The sequence below is a fragment of the Stenella coeruleoalba genome (genome assembly GCF_951394435.1).
Source record: "Stenella coeruleoalba genome assembly, chromosome: 6".
Classification (NCBI taxonomy): Eukaryota; Metazoa; Chordata; class Mammalia; order Artiodactyla; family Delphinidae; genus Stenella; species Stenella coeruleoalba.
The window spans coordinates 125,488,721-125,509,066 of record NC_137151.1 but is presented as its reverse complement, the minus strand read 5'-3'; the positions used below and the strand labels follow the sequence as shown (position 1 = coordinate 125,509,066).

The 20,346-nt window shown below is 49.2% G+C and overlaps 1 protein-coding gene across 2 annotated transcripts in view; it reads right to left on the bottom strand.

Annotated features, from left to right (window-relative positions):
* Positions 1-10,490: 10,490 nt before the first annotated feature.
* TRAF3IP1 (TRAF3 interacting protein 1) overlaps positions 10,491-20,346 on the bottom strand; it is a 66,485-nt gene continuing 56,629 nt past the window's right edge. Inside the window, exons 14-15 of one of the 2 annotated variants that reach the window (XM_079924338.1) lie at positions 13,257-13,480; positions 10,491-12,763 (exon numbers count right to left, since the gene is read on the bottom strand). In XM_079924338.1, coding sequence (XP_079780464.1) covers positions 12,598-12,763; positions 13,257-13,480 — 390 coding nt within the window. In that variant the 3' untranslated portion in view covers positions 10,491-12,597. The remainder of the gene's footprint in view (positions 12,764-13,256; positions 13,481-20,346) is intronic. The other variant, XM_079924339.1, reaches the window with a different exon arrangement.

Here is a 20,346-nt window from a genome sequence, read left to right as displayed (position 1 = left end):
GCTGGAGCAGGAGGGATGGGGAGTTAGTGTTTAATGCGGACAGAGTTCCGTTCGGGAAGATGCAAGAGTTCTGGCGATGGATGGTGGTGACGGTTGCACAACGATGTGAATGTGCTTCACGTCACTGAATATACACTGAAAAATGGTTAAGACAGTGAATTTTATGTGTATTTTACCACAATAAGAATAAAAGGGGGGATGATGACATGTCACAATGCTGTTTGTTAAGCCCAATAAAGTGATAAATTGTGAAAAAAAGTTACATGGCATTCTACGAAATTGACTACATGCTAGGCCGTATGCGGCCTCCACTCAGCTCCAAGGTGTGGCTGGTCCCATTCTCTCCTGTGATGCAATCAAACCAGAAACCAAGAACAAAAAGATAAAACGGGGGAGGGGGAAGTACGTATCTGACAACAGGCCAAAGAAGAAATGATTATGGAATGAGAAAATATTTGCAGCTGAACCAAAATAAGTCCTCCATTCAATGAAATAGTATTCAGCTACCAAAATGATGGTTAAGAGAACAAAAAGACAAGGGGGAAATACACTAAATTCTTCCTGAAGATAAGAAGTCAACGTTGCGTAACAACACAAGCCACATTGTCTCAACAGTGTGAACATGTGGCTGATGTGTACGTGCTGCATATGCATAAGAAATAGATGCGACTGTAAAGAAAAAGGAAATTTAAAGATGGGAAAACAGACACCAGCAACCAGCATATAAATCGCTAACTTTGGAAGATGGGATTATGAGTCATGTTTATTTCCTTCCTGATGCTGTTTTCTAACTGAACAAAAATTAAGTGAGCAGGAAACCGAAACAATGAATGTCACTGGGCCAAAATAAGAGTAGCTGTGTGGGCGGAGCACAAGGAACCCCCAGCACCCAGCTTTTGGTCCCCTGGGTGTTGATCCAGCCACTCAAGCAGGATCGATGGAAGGGCACTGGGTGGTCAGAGAAGGACACGAGACCCCCGCTTCCATCCTCTGCCTTCCCAGGTGAGGGGTGCCACTGGCGGGACCCCTGGAGTCAATGAGGCCAGTTCTGCTCTGTCTTCAATGCCCCCCTAAGTCCTCTGGCTCTCCTCTCATCCTGGAGACCCAGCCGACCGTGCCAGACCCCGGGAAGCACCTCAGTACCCCAGAGCCTGCTAAATCAAGGGGACTCAGAACTTTCAGGAGGCCCTCCAGCCCCCAGTCAGAACCAGAGGTCCAAACGGAAGACGTCTCCTCCCCTGATCGGAGGGAAGGGAATTATAAATATCAACAATGAGACAATACATAATAATATATTCTCAAAATACTAGTGGTATAAATATGTGTAGCACACAACTTACAAACAACAAGATATACAATATTATAAATTCCACAGAGGTCCATAATCGATGCTCACAGAATGCTTCTGTGGATTTTTGCTGAACTCTTGTGTTCATAGTCAACCTATGGCTGTAACTGACAAACAAGTGTAGCTCTGACCTGAATGTCGGTTGACGTTTTCATTTATTTTAACAAGAGAAAAGAGATACAATTCCTGCAGAGGAACTTCGGTTGTTTGGCAATGACACGAGTGATGACTTTGCTGAACTGAATAATCATTTTTGAACACTGGAATGAATTGCCTCCATTTTTTGTGCTATTCACCATGTAATGGCTACAGATATGCACACTTTATTATCACTCTCACTCTATCAAAGTTGCCAGTTTCCATGGTGTAAATACTCCAACCTTGGCCAAAAGGGACTTAACTGAATTTGGATTCAGGGAGAGATGCAACACACAGTAGTATTCCACCATACAGATAGGCCCAAAGGCAGAGCTAAGAGTAGAAAGTGATAAAATAATTAAGAAGCGATGAGTTTTCAGTATCCACTACTTTTGTTTTTTAACACAACAGCTCGCAGAATTCTGGAAAGTTTAACAATCGCTTGTACGAGCAGCTCCAGCTCACCGTGCACCCCTTGACCTGTGCTCTGGCCCTCGGGGTGCCAGTGCCTGGGGCATGTGGCCCTGGAGGTCTGGAGGTGCCCCTCAGGCAGGGCCCTGCAAGGCTCCTTCTGGGGGGACAACGAGGGGAATGCTCACCCCAGAGACAATTCTTCTCTTTATAAACTGGGACCTTTCCATTCCGTTGCTAAGGAGTCTAATAAGAGTTTTATTTTAAAACCACAAATGGTTGTTCTGGCAGCTGTATAAATAGGGGAAATACTGAGATGGGTGTGCAGTTTTACAGGCGATAGAAGAGAGGCTTGCGGAGGGCTGGAGGCTGGTCCACAAGCCCTGCCCACGGGGCTGTGCTGGCAGCGGGACACAGAAGCCACTGCTAAGGGGACAGCTTCCTTCCACAGCACTGCGGGCTGCAAGAGGCACGTCCACGTGCTGACATGAGGTTCTGATTTTGCATCCATCCGAACGAGCTTAATGCCTGCCTAAAAGCCACGGTTTAAGAGCTTCCATTTGCAAGTTCTATTTTTAAATACATCCCGGTGTTTGTACTGAAACTGCCCCAAAGATGCTTTCCTTCAGAACCATAATCCCTGGAAATGGAAAACCCATCGGAAGGATGCAGCTCTGCTCCACTCCCTGGGTGCGTCCGGGTAAAGCGAGGAATGAGGTCACCTTCGAGGTGGGTCCAGCCACACTGGGGACAGGACGGGCGTGAGCCCCAGCGGCCGGGCGGCACTCAGGCTGCACGATGGTCCGTGGCACTTGTGCCTTTGTGGGCCCTTCTTTCACAAAAAATATTAAAAATTCTATTTTACAACCACATTGTTATAAAGGCAGATGTATTAATATTATATATTCAAACATTTACTCTGACCTAAAAGTTAATTTTTTTTTATTATAAAAAGTTACAACGCTTTCCCGGGCCCCTCAAAGTGCTGCACCTGCTGTGCCCGGTGGGTTGGTGGGTCCTGCCAATGCGCCCAGTGGCTGTGGCCCTTGGGCTGATGGGCCAGGTAGCAAGGTCTTGGCTCAGGTGTGCGGTTTGAGACGGGCAGGGGGTGACCGTCATCCTACAGACTCGGGCGGGGAGGCGTCCTTGCTGGGACACCAGCCAAAACAACAAACGGGCTTTTAGAAATCACGGACTCGCCCTTTCTTAGCTGTGTGCTCACCCAGATGACAGAACAAGGAACCCACCCCGGGGACCGGCAAGCGATGTGTTCTCAGCCCAAAGGCCAGCAGCCCTGGATCCGGCCTCCACGCTCTTCAACTCAGCCCAGGTTTGCTCACCTCAAAGGCAGCCGGACAACATGCCTGGGGCTTAGACCTGGCAGAGGCCTAAGACTTGCTAACACAGCCTCGGTTTTCTCATCTGTAAAATGGGTAGCTAAGGCCTGACTCCCAGCCCCAGAGAGGCTCACATGAGAAGGTGGGAGGGAAAGATCTCTGTAAACAATTCCATGCCAGGAGGGCTCTTTCTTTTTCCCTGTATCTCTAACAAAAGAGCGGAAGGGGCTTCCCTGACAGAGGGAATTCCAGGCCCTGACCAAGGTGCCAAGCCCTGGAAACCCGCAGGGCAGCTACAGCCAACCCAGAGAGCCAGTGCCAGGCACGCGATCGCAGAGGACAGCTTTCCCCGGGGTTTAAATGAAAAACTCTGGAACACCCTGGAAGGGTCTCAGGCTGCTTGAAAGTGAAACAGAAAAATTAGCAAATGCTCTTGTCCCGATCGGTCTCTGTCCTGAGAGGCACATCCCCCTGAAGCTGCCTGCCCGTCGCCCCCAGTTTCCTGGGGCCACGATGAAACCTCCTGAAAGGCGGTTTGTATTCAGGAGAGAACGATGACATCCACCCCTGGCTGGAGGAGGGCAAGGCGAGGCCTCTCCCGGCAAACTGAGCAGCGGAGGGGAATGGAGGCTGCAGGTCCATCGGGGGGCAGGAAGCACAGCCGGGCTCAGCCTGCAGGGGCTCCTGAAGACCACATCTGCTGACCTGGCAGAGTCGGCAGGTAGAGCAGGGAGAAGGGTGGGTGGAGATCTGGGCTAGAGGGATGGGTCATTCCTTGTGGTGGGCAAGGCCTGAAGAAGCAGAGGGAGCCTCCAGCGAACCCCCCAAGGCATCCCTGGGAAGTGGCCAACCAGCCTCTGCTTGCACACCTCCTGAGACGGGGAGCTCGCTATCCACACCACCTACGGACCGCTCTGTCTGAATGGAGACTTATTCCTTACACAGAGCCAAGCCCATCTCCCTGTATTTCACATCCACAGGTCAGTGCTAGGGCCGCAGAGAACCTTTTATTTGAAGGTTCCTCCACCCACCGGACCTTTTATCTGAAGACAGTGGTCATCTCCCTGCTCCAGCTTTTTCTTCAGTCAGCCAAATATTCCTGTTTTTAATTTTGAGAAGTACTTCCAGAACGCCCTCTAAAAATACTGACCGACTTACACACCACATCCTCAACCACACCATGCATTTTTTTTTTTTTTTTTTTTTTGCGGTACGCGGGCCTCTCACTGTTGTGGCCTCTCCCGTCGCGGAGCACAGGCTCCAGACGCGCAGGCTCGGCTGCCATGGCTCACGGGCCCAGCCGCTCCGCGGCATGTGGGATCTTCCCGGACCGGGGCACGAACCCGCGTCCCCTGCATCGGCAGGCGGACTCTCAACCACTGCGCCACCAGGGAAGCCCCACACCATGCATTATTAATCTTTCTAACCTCTGCCAGCTGAAAACTTGTGCCAGCGTGATGTTCACGTTACATGAATACTAGTTGATACTTATATAGCCTGTACTACGTGCCAATTATTGATCTTTGTACTTTATAACCAGTAACATATTTATCCTCTGACGACAAACTATGAAGCCGGTGCCATGTGGATTAACCCAATCAAACACATGGGCAAGTGAGGCAAAAGCTTAGGCCATTTGCCCAAAGCCACCAGCTAACAAAGGAGCCCTCCTCAGGCTGAGGGCTGGGCACCCTGACCTGCTGGGGTCTGAACCCGAGTCACTCTCTCCAGCCTGGACTCCCAAGCTCTCTGCCCCTTTATCCCTTGATGATAAGGCCAAACGCTGGTTTCTGGCTCCTTCCATGAACTGACTGCCTATTTTGTCACTTCCTTCCATCATTCAATTGGACCATAAGTATTTTTCTTATTAGTGAGAGAGTCTTTGCCTCTTATGAATATTAACTCTTTGTTAGAGACATTGCAAGTATTTCTCCCAGTGAACCATTTTTCACTTTTGCTTGGCTATGCAGAAATTTTTATTTCTTATGCAGCCAAGTATATACAATTTTTTTCACTTAGGGCTTCTGAAAATGTCTTTTTTAGGAAGTTCTTCTTCACCTTGAAATATGTTTAGCGCTTAGTACCCTCTCTTCTAAGTGCTTTATTCCGATACGTTACGCTGCCTCTCACAAAACAGAACTATCATAAATAACAAATGTATTAATAGTATAATAAATATATCAATAAATTATATAAACATTTAGACATATTATCAATATAGAATATTCTCCAATTATTTTCTTCCGGTATTCTCATATGTTTTGAACTGTTTAATTTCTTGGGATTTATTTTTGCATGTAACAGTTTTGCCGTATGGAAAAGCACACGTTCCAGTGCCACTTATGTGGACACCGATCTGAAATACTTCTGCTTTGAAGTACATTTATCGGAAGTCAGAATTCCTAGACTTATGTGTCTGGAGGGGGGTCCTGTGCTATTTCAGTGGTTCATGTTTTCCTACACCGGTTCCACTCTGTTACAATTACTAGAGCTTCATCGTATGTGATCAGCTTACACTTCTTCAATAACGTCACTGGGATTTGAATTTTTACTGTTCAATTTTCAGGTTTCGGGGAGAAAGGTCTGTTTGCGTCCCTGAGGCCTGCACCCTGCCCATGCTCTGCACCCCCCGGGAACCCAGACTCGCCGTTTCCCTGGCCCTTCCCTGTGCCGCGCCCTTGCCCACACTCCTGGGCACCCCTCCTCCACCCCCCGGGCAGAGGAAGCTAAGGGTCCACACAGCAGAGCTGGACCCGGGCAGCCCGCCGTGCTGGCTGGAATGCAGTCCCGTGTCGGGCTGTCCTCCACTCGCCCACCCTCGGGCCTCCTGTCCTGGGGGGAGCCGGCAGCCAGCCCTGCCTGGTCCCGCCCCTCCACGCGCCCTGTGGCTCGCGACCAGGACGACAGCCGGAGCCCCAGGGAGACCTGTGCCCACCCAGCCCCGTCTGTCTGTCCCCTGGGCAGGGTGGGCACGTCTGCACTCAGGAAGCTGGGAGTCTGGGAGGGCGGGGCTGGCCCCTCACTGCCCAGGTCAGAGGGCTTCATGTGCTTTACGAAGACAGCGCCTCCCAGAACCGTCAGGGCCCTCAGCCCCAAGGGGCCCCATGCCCGGCTCTGGGACCATATCGCTCCTCGGTGCCCCCAGCCAGGAGGCCCGAGTCCCCTCAGTGGCCACAGGCCGAGGCAAAGCTGCCCCTTTTGTGTCCAGCTCTGGGTGTCCTCAGGCCAAGGCCTCTCCTAAGACCTCAGCTCAGACCACAGTCTGTTCTCTCACAGGAAAACGCTCGTAGCCAGCGATCCAAACACGGACGATGGGACAGTCCTGGACTTAACTGTGCGTCTGCAGTACATTCTCTCCTCGAGCCAGGAAGGAGATGTGCGACCCTCCAGCAAGATGGGGACACGGCCCACCTGCCCTGAAGGATGAAGGAGCTGAGGAGCCCCCAGGAGCCCCTGTGTGAGCCAGAACGCTCTTGAGAAGCCCCCTGATGCTGAGGGGTTGTGGCGACCCCGTCCACAGGCATCTACAGCTCAGAGATGGTGTGCGGGGACACCCAGGCCACACAGCCGCCAAGTCCCGAGCTCTCCCCAGGCCACTGGCCTCCTTCCCACCAGGTCTGCCTTTGCCTGTGGCGTTTAAGGGAAAGAAAAGAATCTGTCACCAGAGGAGACCACCTTGGCAAGGGCAGAATTCACCTGGAGAGGTGGGGTCCGGCAGGGAGAGGGACCTGCACTCCCAAAAAAAAAAAAAAGAGGATGATTAGCATCGTTATTTGTTTAGCAACATTTTGGGTGAAAGGCAAAGTGGAAAATAATATTTACAACGCAAGACACAAAGGGCTTCTAGAAACAAATCAGAAGAAAAAGGCCAAGAGTCCACCAGAATCAAGGGCAGCTGATCAGAAGACTCAGTTCACAGAAAGCAAACAGTCCTTAAACACACGGCCAGATGCTCGAACCCATTCCGAAAAAGAGAAGTGCAAATTAAACCTCACTGAGATCCGCTTTCTCACCTGTCAGAGTAACAGAAGGCCAAACGTGTGACAATACGCCGCTGGAAAGGCTGCGGCGAAGCAGACACGCCTGCACCTGTACTGGCGGGAGACCAAACAGCACAGCCCACAACCATCGCCTTGAAGCTGAGGTGCCGACATTACGGTGCGTCTACCCAGCAACCCGGCAAGCTCGTTTCTGGGTGTCCATCCACGGACACACCTGCACACGTAAAAAACGAAGCAAAACAAGGTCGGTCACTGCGCAAGGCTGGAAACCACCCGAGGCCAGCGACAGGGAACTGGGCCACACGCACCGGGCACGTCCTTGGGACACTCCGCACGGCTCTGCAGGGAACGACGACGGCCTCTAGGGACTGGCAGGGCGCAGTCCCCAGGATTTGGGAACATTTTAAAAACCAAGATGCAGAATGGCATATATATATAGCGTTCTACCTTTCGCAATACTGTGTGTTGTGGGAGTACAAAAATATGTATTCATATTTCCCTAAAGAAACAGAGAGATAAAGGAGAATCTAATAAAAGAGGCTGCCTACAGGGGCAAGAAGAAACAGGGCAGACGGGGATGAGAAGGGGGAGACCGCTCGGTGCAGACCTTTTGCACCACTTATTGATCCATGTTAATATATAATCTATTTCTTTAAAAAGCACTTTAAATAAAAATATGGAAGCCATATTTTTAAAATTATAGTTATGCCACATACAAAAATGTGGAATGACTAAGAATACGGATACTTGAGAGCAGTTAACGGTCATTTTCTTTTTTAAAAAGACATTTACACATAACACTGTCATCGGATGTCACGCCGGGCTCCGTGGGAACATGGCCCAGCCCTGCCGTCCACGCGGACCAGCCGGGCCTCGCCTCCATGGCCATCCCCTGAGGTCGCGCTGTGCCGGCTTCACCACGGAACGCCCTGGGGCGGGGGGCGTCTCCGCGCGCCCAGTGCATCCTGACTGCGGTGCCAGGAGCCCCGGGGTTCCTCCTGCCGCTCTCCTCCAGGCAGGGTCTGCCTGGTCCCATCTTGCCGCGGCCCGGGGAGGTTCTCCGGGGCCTCTGTCCTGCCCGGTCAAGGTCATGCCAGCTGCACACAGCACAGACCCACCTCCTGCAGCTCCATCCAGATAGCTGGAAGGGCATCCAACAGGCCCCCTGCGATTCCCTTCAGGCAACATCAGCTCAGACAGGAGCGTTTGGGGAAGGTCCTGCAACAGTCAGGAAGCCAAGACACACGTCCGCGTCTCACCCCGGGCAAGCAGAGGCCCTGTCACCTGTCTGCAGTGTGGACGCGTCACGAACGCCCCCTGACCTGCGGCAGAGCTGTGGCGACAGTGGGACCCACACGGCTCTCCTGTCGCTCAGAGGGGCCCCATCACCCCTTCACGGCCATGTGTCACCACTCCTAGATATCAAATAGGGAGAGGGAGAAGGTCATTTGTCATCCAAACCAGAACCCTCCTGCAGGCGGGGAAGGGATGTATTAATAATTATGCCTCAAGAAAAGGCACGGCTGCCACCGTCCTGAGCAGGTCAGGGCTATGGCTCCGCTCCCGGGGGTGCGCGTCGCGCCCCAAGTACAGGAGGGCACAAGAGGCACCGCGCACCCGGCGTTCAGGCCGGGGTCCAGCAAGCGAGGCCCGCGATCGCTGGCCGCCGTCACCCGGCAAAGTGCTGGCTTTGACGGGGACCGTAAACGGCAGACCTAAGTGTTTTTTGGTTTGTTACGTCACGGCGACAGCAACGCTAAGAGCCTTTTCCGAGAATTGAACGGGAAGTCCGAGAGTGCAGTGAAGAACAGGACAGATGCTGCGAATTAGCCGACAGACTGTGGCTGAAAACTGGTGCGGGCTTAGCATCCTCTGAGCTGCCCTGACTCACCGGCCGCGTGCCTGCGGGGTGTGCTGAGCCGGCGGGGCGGGGGCAGGGGGCGGGGCTGCCGGGGAACCTCGCACACCGAGCGCACCCACCACACTGGCTTACAAAGCCCTGGTTGCGCCTCGGCTGGCCGGCACAGCCTCCGTGACTCAGGCCTTGACTTCCTTCGGAACCCCGTTTTCGGGTTTTTTTGGGGGGCGGGGGGTCTGCACCACGAAGCTTGTGGGATCTTAGTTCCCCGACCGGGGACTGAACCCGCGCCCTCGGCAGTGCAAGTGCGGGGCCCTAACCACTGGAGGGCCAGGGAAGTCCCTGAACCCCATTTTCTCACCAGAAAGACCAACTTGCTTGGTTTAAGAGGCCGATCATCAATCTGGAACTCAGCTCTAAACATGGACGTAAACACTAGTTTTACAGCTTAAAAAGCCATTTAAATGTCTTTTCTCTCATTTAAATGGCTTTTTAAAAAAATAAAAGTCCTTCCCAAACTCCTTTTATGAAAACACACATAAGCGGCAGAAGGGGACTCTCCCAGGGGCCTCCTGCCCTCTTGCAGAGCTTGTGTGAACCGTACTCACCCAAACACTTTTTAGGAAAACATGAGGCCTTTCGATTAGTGAAGTGCATCACAGGATAGAGGTGAACACAGCCCCGCCAGGCAAGAGCACACCCCGGGAGTGGACGGGCCTGGGGCTTCCTCCCAGCTCGGGCGGCGGGCTCCTGGGGGCAGGGAGGGCATGGGGAGCGAGGCGCTCTGCCTCTGCCCCCCTGGGAGCAGGCAGAAGACCCCGGAGCTGGGAGGGGGTCTGGGTCTGTGCGGAAACCGGTCCTTCAGGGCAGCCGCCTGAGCGCAGGGTCCTGCGTGCGGCCTCATCCTGAACCCGATTCTTGTGGGAACTCAAGCAGACTGGTCGTCCTAAGCCTGTGACTGGTGACACCAAGCTGTTAAAGGTCCAGCCACCTCTCTTCTCGCTCGCGTGCCCCAGGGCTGCGCAAGTCAGCAGAAGACACATCCCGGTCAGTTCAGGGCAGCTTGGAAAAGAAGTCTGGGAATATTTCAGGGGCACTTGTCAACAGACTGAGAATTCCAGACCCCCACCCCCCAATCCTAAACTGCACCTATATTGTCACTAAATAACATCATCTGTCTTTACAGATTCCAGTTATCATTTTTTAACTTGCTTATTAAGAAAAATAAGCATGAATGTCAAAGTAGAAAGCCTGAATTTTAGTCTTGTTATTTTTTTCTAAGGTTTATGTATTTCCTTTAAATATAAATATGTCGGCTCAACTTTTAACTTCTTTTTTTTTTTTTTCTGTGGCCGCACCACACGGCATGCGGGATCTTAGTTCCCCCCACCAGGGATTGAACCCGTGCCCCCTGCGGTGGAAGTGCAGAGTCTTAACCACTGGACCGCCAGGGAAGTCGCTTAAATTAAAATTTCTGAAGTATGACTCCAGTACGTCTTGAAAACTTACAAGCCAAAGCAGAGAAAAACATTTAATAACCCCATTTGTGTATTCTATCAAAATAATAAATCACAGGATTTAATTCGTTTGTGATAAGATACACTAATAACTACATGCAGAGACTTTCTAAAACTTCCTGAATGGTCTTAAAATTTCTGATAAATGCTTACCTGCCATATATAAGACTTCAATTTATACAGAAAAGGGGTGTCACAATGAGTGAAAATATAAATTTCCCTGAACTTTCTTCAAAGAAAAACAAACTGCACACATTTGAAAACTAAAAAAAATCCAAATGCTTATAAATGCTTTTCTCCAGGTGTGAACTGAACTGCACAACCCATACACTGATAGAAAAAAAATCTGATTATTTTTAATGATTTATGTATAAAAGAAAAATAAATTTTATGATACAATTTGAGAGACTACTTCATACAAAATTTTACTCACAATGTATGTAATTTTTTGCAACACAAAATCTCTAGTCTTATGTACAAATTCATTAAAGGCAGACACCTTCACTTGAAGCAAAACAGGGTCCCTTTAGGATGGTGGCTGCCATCCAAGTCAGTGGAAAAGAGACTATGAGCACGTGAGGGCTGGGGACTGACACACCTGCCCGCCGGCAGTGCTGCATTAGTGGAGCCTCGCCAAACTGAATTTTACGGTAAACTACGGAAAGGAGAAGACGACCAATGTTTCATGACGGCAGATCTTAATAATCTGACCTTGAACTTACTCAGCTTCCAAAGTCATAGAACTACCTTTGTAACAGATTTATTTTGGAAATTACACTAAGAAAAACTTAACCGTGCCATTTGTGCTAGTCTTTTAAAGAAACAAAACTTTCTCAGGCAAATTCTAACACTTAAAATGGCCCTCCTTGGGTTACATAATAAATACAGTATCTAGAAATAAAAGTATCAGGACCCAGACCTTAAGACCCGTAAGTATGTCTCCAAACAGTGAAATCCTTTATACACAAATTGAAGACTTTAGTAAGTATTTACAATATTATATGCAGTGAAAAACTAAATAAAAACCATGTTTAAAAAAAAAAAACTTCTGCTTTAAAAAAACAATTTCCAAAAAAACGCTAACATTAAAAAATTTTGCAAATCCATGTATCCTTTTAAGTCTTCCTTTTGCAGTTTTCCCTAAGCTACCTGTCTCTCAGGTGCACAGGTGCTTACACCTGTGCGAAGGAAAAGGCATGATGCCGATGCCTCGGAGAGCAAGCCCCTCTTCTGGAGAGAACGAGGCAAGTGACACAAGTGTGCACGTGGCGAAAACCCAGGGGCAAAATGTTAAAGAAAGTGAGGAAAGGGCCTGTGACAATCTCATGTCCAGATGATGTCCATGAAGGCCATACTCAAACCTCCTTTTTAAATGTATGAACTTTAAGGGCTGGAAATATAAGCAAAAGATAAAAGGGACCAGTAAGAAAATTACATAACGTGTATGCGATTACAAAGAGGTTAAAAATTAAAGTTCACGCGTACCTTATAAAGATATGGGCCGAAATTAACCCTTTCCAAGTGGAAATGAGCTAAAAATATAATTCATTCATTTTCAGGCTTCATTGTATTTATGAAGCTCCTACCAAAATGTACAGCCATCTCACTCAGTGCTTGACTCAAGAAGTCCTGTCACTAGACTCAGAGTCTGAAATCACGGACGCCTGCATCCCTGGCTGCGCCAGCACCACTCACCTGCTGGCGAATCTGGCACAGAACTGAACAGCCTACGGGGGAAATACAAAGGACAGGCTTGTAAAGAAACTTTTCACACAGGCATTTGCAAGAGCTATTTATAACTAGCAGGTATTCTAGCGGAGGAAGGTAGGAACACATCGTCTTCACACACTGAATATGCCTCACGCTTGTAAAGCTCTGAAAATCAGTTGGATAACACTGTAAACTGTTCATTGTCTTCAAACGGAAACTTAAGGAGTAACGACGTGCAAACTGAGGGCGACCTGCAGTCTCCGAAACGTCTGCGCTTTCACCTCCTGGAACTCAGATGGATACTGTGTACCATTTTCTGAATTTTCTCTTCATTCCTCAGAATACTGGCCTTCACGGCGCAGATCCTGTCCTGCTGGTCTCTGACCAGCTGCTCCAGCTCCGCCAGCTCCGCCTCCAAGGGCTCCAGGGCACAATCTGTGATGCTGACGGAAAGCAAAGCCAGGGGCTCATAAATATCTCTCACATTTTACATTTGCTTCTTAATTCAAACAGTGGAAGACAACAAAAGGGGAATTAGTCATTGCATCCAAAGAAAAAGGGTACAAACATAAACGTACTCTTTTAGAGTGAAAAATTAAAATACTTTCAAATTACAGTCACAAAGCTTTGGGGATTTCGATAAGATACATGAAAAATATGGTATCCAAACTGCAAAGTTTGCTGTCTGTTTTAATGTCTAAATCTCGTTTTTGAACACTGACTGCAGATCTTCTCTAACTGCTACAAAGAAATGCACGTTATGCTAGGAACGAAAAAGAAAAAGAAACGTGTTTCCTTCGGGGGAGGAGGTAAGAAAGAGAGGGTCGAGGGGCCGTGGGCTCTCGGGAGCCCTCCCCCTGGGCTGCGAGCACACGTGGGCCCCGGGCCCCGCCCCCGCTCTCCCCCGCCCCGGCTCCCCACCCCCCCGGCCCCCACCTCTGCTCCTTCCGCAGGGCCTCAGCATGCTGCCGGTTCTCGCTGTGCCACAGCTGCAACTCGTTCTGCATGGCGTCGACGTCCTCCTGGATGTAGTCCATGATCTTGCCCAGGGGAAGTGCGCTCCTGCACAGGGTCTGGATGGACACACGGAGCTTCTCTATCTCCTTGGAGACTATGTCCTTCTCCTTCTTCCACGCCGACTCGAAGACGAGCAGTTTCTCCTACAGTCAGTGGGAAGACAATGAAGAGAGAGCAACAGCCTCACTCCTAAGGCAGGACAGGGACTAATAAGGGCGGAAGGGGCGTGGGCGTGGGGACGGTGCGGGTTCGGGACCCACCGGGCTATGGGACACTGCTTCACGCCTGTGACCGCGAGACTAGGTCAGCAGTGGCCCGGGCTGCCAGGCCCTGTGTGAGCACGTCAGCAGCGCCCCGTAAGGCCCTGTCCCTGGAAGGCTGCCCGAGAGGCACATTTCTGTAGGGTAAGACTTTCATTTCCCAGAAATGAAACTTCTGGCCAGAAACTCACTGCCGCTGTTGTTACAAAAGCTCAGGCAGGGCCACCGATGATCTTCCCAAACCGTGTGGCGGGAAGGGGACCTGGCCCTGCCTCTCACTCCTTGATGCACCACCCTCCCAGCTCGAACGACTCTGCGACCTGGCCTGCCAGGCCAGCGGAGGGCAGCCGCCAGCCGAGGAGAGGAGGGCCGCGAGGTGGAGAGAGGGAGGTGCGGTGTGCGGACGGAGGGCGCGGCCAGCCGAGGAGAGGAGGGCCGCGAGGTGGAGAGAGGGAGGTGCGGTGTGCGGACGGAGGACGCGGCCCTCGGCAGCACGGGGGCAGCAGGCGAGGTCGAGGAGGGCTGGCCTGGGCTGGCCGGTGCGGAGGCCACGGGGCCTGGGGCGGGCATCGAGGGTGCAGGGCTGGCGGGGGAGGGGCTAATGCACAGCAGGTGAAGGAGGTGACGATGGAGGCGACCAGGGAGCTTCACGTAGTTTTGGCCAGGAGTTCTTGGGCTCTTGGACAAGAATATTTAATTCCCTTCGTATGAGGTTTTACCACAGACGTCTCTGAACTGCAAAAACTGATGTAAGAATCAACAAGCAGTTTGGGTCGGGAAACCTTTCCTGGGGAAATGAACAATGTTTAGCAAGTCCCCCCTGGGTGCCCCCACTCCACACAGGCTGACTAAAGGTCCCTGCTTTACCCACTGACACCGAGTCAGATGCATTAGGTTATAATTAATCAACGTCTTGTTTTATTTTTAAACTTCTTGTATTAAGTTAGATAACCACTTGTGTCACTTCTAATTCTGGTTTCAGACCATAGGCCCCAGGAGGGCAGGAACCCTGCATCTGGTCCATATAAGCGCTCCTTAAATATTTGCCAAATGAATAGATGAAGTGAGTAAGTAATTTCTGAGTCAAGATCCTAGCCTCACTACGTCCTGGCCTTTGGCAAACACACGCAAAGCCTTAACATAATGCCTGGCACACAGACAGTGTTAAGTACACAGGACTACAGATAAAAGGCCAAGCTCATAGAACTAATAAGTGAGCTCTGCAAGGCTGCGGGATACAAGATAAACATACGAAAATCAACTGTGTTTCTATTTACTGGCAGTGAACACACGGATACCAAAATTAAAAATACGATGCCATTTATAATTGCTCAAAAAAAAGAAATACTAGGTGTAAATCTAACCAAATATGTACAGAACTTGTATACTGAAAACTACACAATGTGGATGAAATAAATCAAAGGAGATCTAAAGAGAGAGCCATACCCTGTTCATCAACTGCAGGATTCAACATAGTAGAGATGTCAATTCTCCCCAAGCTGATATACAGGTTTAATACAATTCTTACCAAAATCCCAAATTCTCTGTAGACATGGACAGGATTATCCTAAAACTTATATAGAAAGGCAAAGGAACTAGCATAGCTAAAACACTTTGAAAAAGAAGAAATAAGAGGGAAGAACCAGGCTACCCAATTTCAGGACTTCCCAGATAGCTACAGTAATCGAGACAGGGTGGTACTGGCAGGATGGACACACAGGTCAATGGAACAGAACAGAGAACCCAGAAGCAGATCCTCACAAATACGCCCAGCTGATTTCTGACGAAGGCGCACAGCAATCCAGCGGAGGAGACAGCCAGCCAACAGAAGGCACCGGAGCAACTGGACAGCCACAGGGGAAAGTGAACCTTGACCTAAGTCTCACATCTTGTACAAAAATTAACTCAAAATGGATCACAGACTTAAATGTAAAACAGAAAACTATAAAACTTCTAGAAAAAAAGCTAGAAGAAAATCCTTGGGATTTAGGGCCAGGCAAAGAGTTCTGACTTGACACCGAAAGCACGATCAATTAAAGGAAAAACTGATAAACTGGACTTCATCAGAATTAAAAACTGTCGCTGGGCAAGAAACCCTGTTGAGAGCATGCAAGAAAGCCTAGAGAGTGAGAGGACATATGTTCAAACCACAGACCTGGTGAAGGACTAGTACCTAGAATGTAAAAACTCTCAAAAGTCAACAGCAAAAAAAGCAAACAATCAAATTAGAAAACGGACAAAAGAACAGACATTTCACCAAAGATGATATACAGAAGGCCAACGAGCACGTGAAAAGATGTTCAAAATCATTACCTATTAAGGAAATGGAAATTAGAACCACCATGAGATAACACTCCACACCTATCAGAATGTTTAAAACAAAAAACAGCAACCACGCCAAATGCTGGGAAGGGTGCAGAGAAACTGGATCCCCCATTCACGGCTGGTGGGAATGTAAAGTGGTGCAGCTGCTCTGGAAAACCAGTTGGCAGTTTCTTTAAAAGCTAAACGTGCAGCTACCACACGACCCAGCAATTGTACTCCTGGGCACTGATCCCAGAGAAGAGAAGACATGTTCACACAAAAACCTGTATAGGTATGTTTACAGAAGCTGTATTCAAGGAGCCAAAAACTGGACACAACCCAGATGCCCTTCAAGGAGTGAGTAGTTAAATAAACTATGCTACATCTGTATCGTGGAATACTACTTGGCAATAAAAAAGGAATGAACTGTTGATTCGCACAACAACCTGGACGGACCTTGAGAGAGTTATGCTGAGTGAAAAAAGCCAGTCTCAAAACTTACATGCTGCGGGCTTCCCTAGTGGCGCATTGGTTAAGAATCTGCCTGCCAATGCAGGGGACACGGGTTCGAGCCCTGGTCCGGGAAGATCCAATATGCTGCAGAGCAACTAAGCCCACGCGTCATAATTACTGAGCCTGCGCTCTAGAGCCTGTGAGCCACAATTACTGAGCCCATGTGCTGCAACTACTGAAGCCCGCACGCCTAGAGCCCATGCTCTGCAACAAGAGAAGCCACCACAATGAGTAGCCTGCGCACCGCAACGAAGAGTAGCCCCCGCTCGCCACAACCAGAGAAAGCCCGCGCGCAGCCAACGAACACCCCACACAGCCAAAAATAAATACAAATTTTAAAATTAAAAAAAAAACAACTTACATGCTGCATGATTCCATTTATATAACATTCTTAAAATGATAAAACTATAAAAACGGAGAACAGATTAGTGGTTGCCAGGGGTTCAGGACGGGGTGGGGTGGAAGGTAGAGAATGGACTGTGGTTATACAAGGGCAACAAGAGGGATCCTTGTGATGCTGGAGATGTTGTATCTTGACTGTATCAAGGTCAGCATCCTGGGTGTCATACTGCACTCAGTTCTGTAAGATGTTATCAGTGGGAAAAACTGAGCAAGGTGTCCCTGGGATCTCTCTATTATTTCTTACAACTGCATTTGAATCTACAGTTATCGCAAAATAAGTTTAATTAAGGAAAAAAGGTAGTAGCTATAAAAATGCTTTTAAATTGCAATGCTAAATGACTAAAATGAATCAATACAATGACAAACGACTTCCCAGGAAAAACTGTGTTGTCTTTATTATATTGACTACTTACTTAGTTGAGACATTTAAAATTCTATTTAAACCGACTCATAATGATTATTAAGTAATTCCTATGCATTTGGCATCACGTTGTCTCTAACACAAAACTGTTTAGGGCACAGAACTTAGGATGGAGACTAACAGGCACAATGTCTTGCCAAACTGGCAAGTCCCAACGTGGATGAAGACAATAGGGGTCATCTGTCAAAATCCTTCATGTTTCTGTGGCACAGAACCAAGCAGGATTGGGAACAGTAATCTTTTTTTTTTTTTTTGGGGTACGCGGGCTTCTCACTGTTGTGGCGTCTCCCGTTGCGGAGCACAGGCTCCGGACGTGCAGGCTCAGCGACCATGGCTCACGGGCCCAGCCGCTCCGCGGCATGTGGGATCTTCCCGGACCGGGGCACGAACCCGTGTCCCCTGCATTGGCAGGCAGACTCCCAACCACTGCGCCACCAGGGACGCCTGGGAATGCTAATCTTAAAGGTCATAATTCTAAGAGCCTCAGAATGTTAAACAAGACACATGTGGGCTTGGATTATGATGGTCGGGAGAGGCTTTGATTATTGCTGCAAAATATCAAAATTCTGGCATTTTTCAAACTTTCACTTCAAGTGGCGGGTGGGGTGGATAAGTCGAGCACTGATCATGTGCTTTGAAAACACACTCCACTGACGACAGCCTCTGATTTACGCAGAGCTTCTACTGCTGTATCAGCAACCTTCCAGACAAATACAATCATTAAAGCCCTTGTTTTATAGACTTTTAATACGTACGGTAGAACTGGAGAATCCACCACCATACTCACCATACAGGAATTAGCCACATGAAATATACTTAATTTTTGAAAACAGAAGAGCAAAAAGTAACAAAACTGTATCATGATCCAAAATAGCACCTAAAACCGCCTAGAACACAAGAGGGCCTGTGGGCGAGGCGCGAGCGGTCAGGAGCGTGTGCTCTGCAGGGCCCCAGCCGGTCCCAGCCCGCCTCACCGCCTCCCATCTTTACGGCCCTGGGAGCTTGACGTGACCTCTCTGTACCTCGGTTTCCTCACCATAAAACAGAAGTAATAATATTTACCCTGCAGGTCAGATTAAGTGGGGTAATATAAAATAAGCAGCTCAGTGCCTCGCACAGAGTAAGCCCTCAGTAAACGGTAACCATTATAAATTGATCCACCATGAGGGACGAAGCCGCAAGGCCTGCAGGGGGAGCAGGCGAGTCCCTGCTTCAGCGCGGGCGCCGCCGCTCCAGGCAAGGCGACAGGCTGACAGGTACGCTGCTGTACTGTCAACACCAACCGACAAGCTGTGTGCCCAGCTGCAGGCGGACAAGTTCTTTCACCAAAAAATCATTTGCCTTCCTTCCTGACACATCCCCTTCCCCATCGCCACTTCATAAATAACCCAAACCATGAAATTAGCCCTAAAAAATCTTTACCAAAAGACTGCAGTGCTGAGCTCGGAGATCTGCAGCTCCTGCGTGTGGCTTGCCAGGGGATCAGCTGCTACAGGTGACACAGAGGGGCGGCAGCTGTGTGTCGCGGGCACACACACCCGCCCGCCCTCCCGCCTGGCCGGCCCTCCGCCTGCCGCAGGCTGCATGCAGACTGTTTGCTCAGCTGGTAGCGTCTGGCCGGCCACTTCGCACGCGCGCTTCAGAAAAAGTGACTTTCCAAGAGTTTTCAGGTGAAGAGTTACTCCTGGGACTTAATATTATTTGCGTTTACCACACACACACTTGTCCCCAGAACTGTGGGCATTTGTGTGTATAGTGCTTTTTAAATTTATAATGATTTATTATTATAAGTCATACACATAAAAACTGCTGACCTCCGAGATTTGTTTCTTTAAATTTCAATTACAATGCTTCAGGGCAAAAAAGTACTATTGTTAAAATAATGCTTGAAAGCCTGACCCTTAGATTCTGCTAGAAGTCTCTCAGAAGCCGGATCTGGGGTGCGACACTGCCCTCCACTCTGCCGCTGATCTGAGGGGTCACGGACACTCCCGAGCAGAGCTCTACCTTACATGAAGCCAACCCGATAAACAAAGGCCTGATTAATTGAGGGGGGGTAATAAATCAAAGAGTGTGAGTATTTGCTTTAAGTAACATACTCGCCCATGACTTCAGGAAGCGATTTATATACAACCTGTCAAAAGTTCATTTTCTTCGTAAACCGAGGAATGCCTGCATCCAAGTTACATGAGAGAAGCAGAGACCCACGGAATAATGATTCCAAGCGTCCTGTTCATCCAGAAATATTCCATCACCAAACTTCTCTGTAAACCACACATTCATTTCTAGTGTGGGTCAAACTGGTATCTTGAACGCACAGTAAAACGGTCTGGAATCAAACACTTTAACCTTTACACACACACACAGAAAAGCATCTAAGACACAAATGAACGGTTTAACAAAATGATAAAGTGACACCTGCAGCCATCATCTGGGTAAGGAAAGCAAACCCTGCCAGGGTCCCCAAAGCCCAAGGCCACTGTCAGTCTGCTGTCCCTGGTGTTCAAGTCCCAGGTCTGCACGACGGGCTCTGCTGTTTGCTGACCCGTGTGCCGGTCCTATGTGCACGGGACAAATGGAGTCACACATGTATCTGCATGTGTTGGACTCTGTTGCTCAACGCTGTACTTGAGAATCAACCATGTAATTACGAGCACACGCGTTCTGTTCATCTGCATTGCTGAATGGTTATGTCACCATATGAATACACCATGATTTATCCAACCACCCCACTGCTGGTGGACACTTGGGTGATTCTTGGTCTGGGGCCATGACAAACAAGGCCACTCGGAACAACCTTATACATTTGTCCTAATACACACAGGCACACAGGCACAGGATTCTCCACGGCATGCAACAAGAAGTGGCACTGCTGGGTCAACGGGTACGTATGTCACACAGTTTTCCAAAGTGCTTGTACCAATTTACATCAAATATTTTTCACAAGCCAGTATTTTACTTCTGTGCATATACAAGAACATCGACTCCGATGGCATTTCCACAATCTGACAGCTGCAGGTGTAACTACTGAACACTGGCAGCAGAGAGAAAACCGCCGGTCCAAGTCAGGGACACGCTGTTAAAAAAAACCTCCCAGCTGGTAAAATCT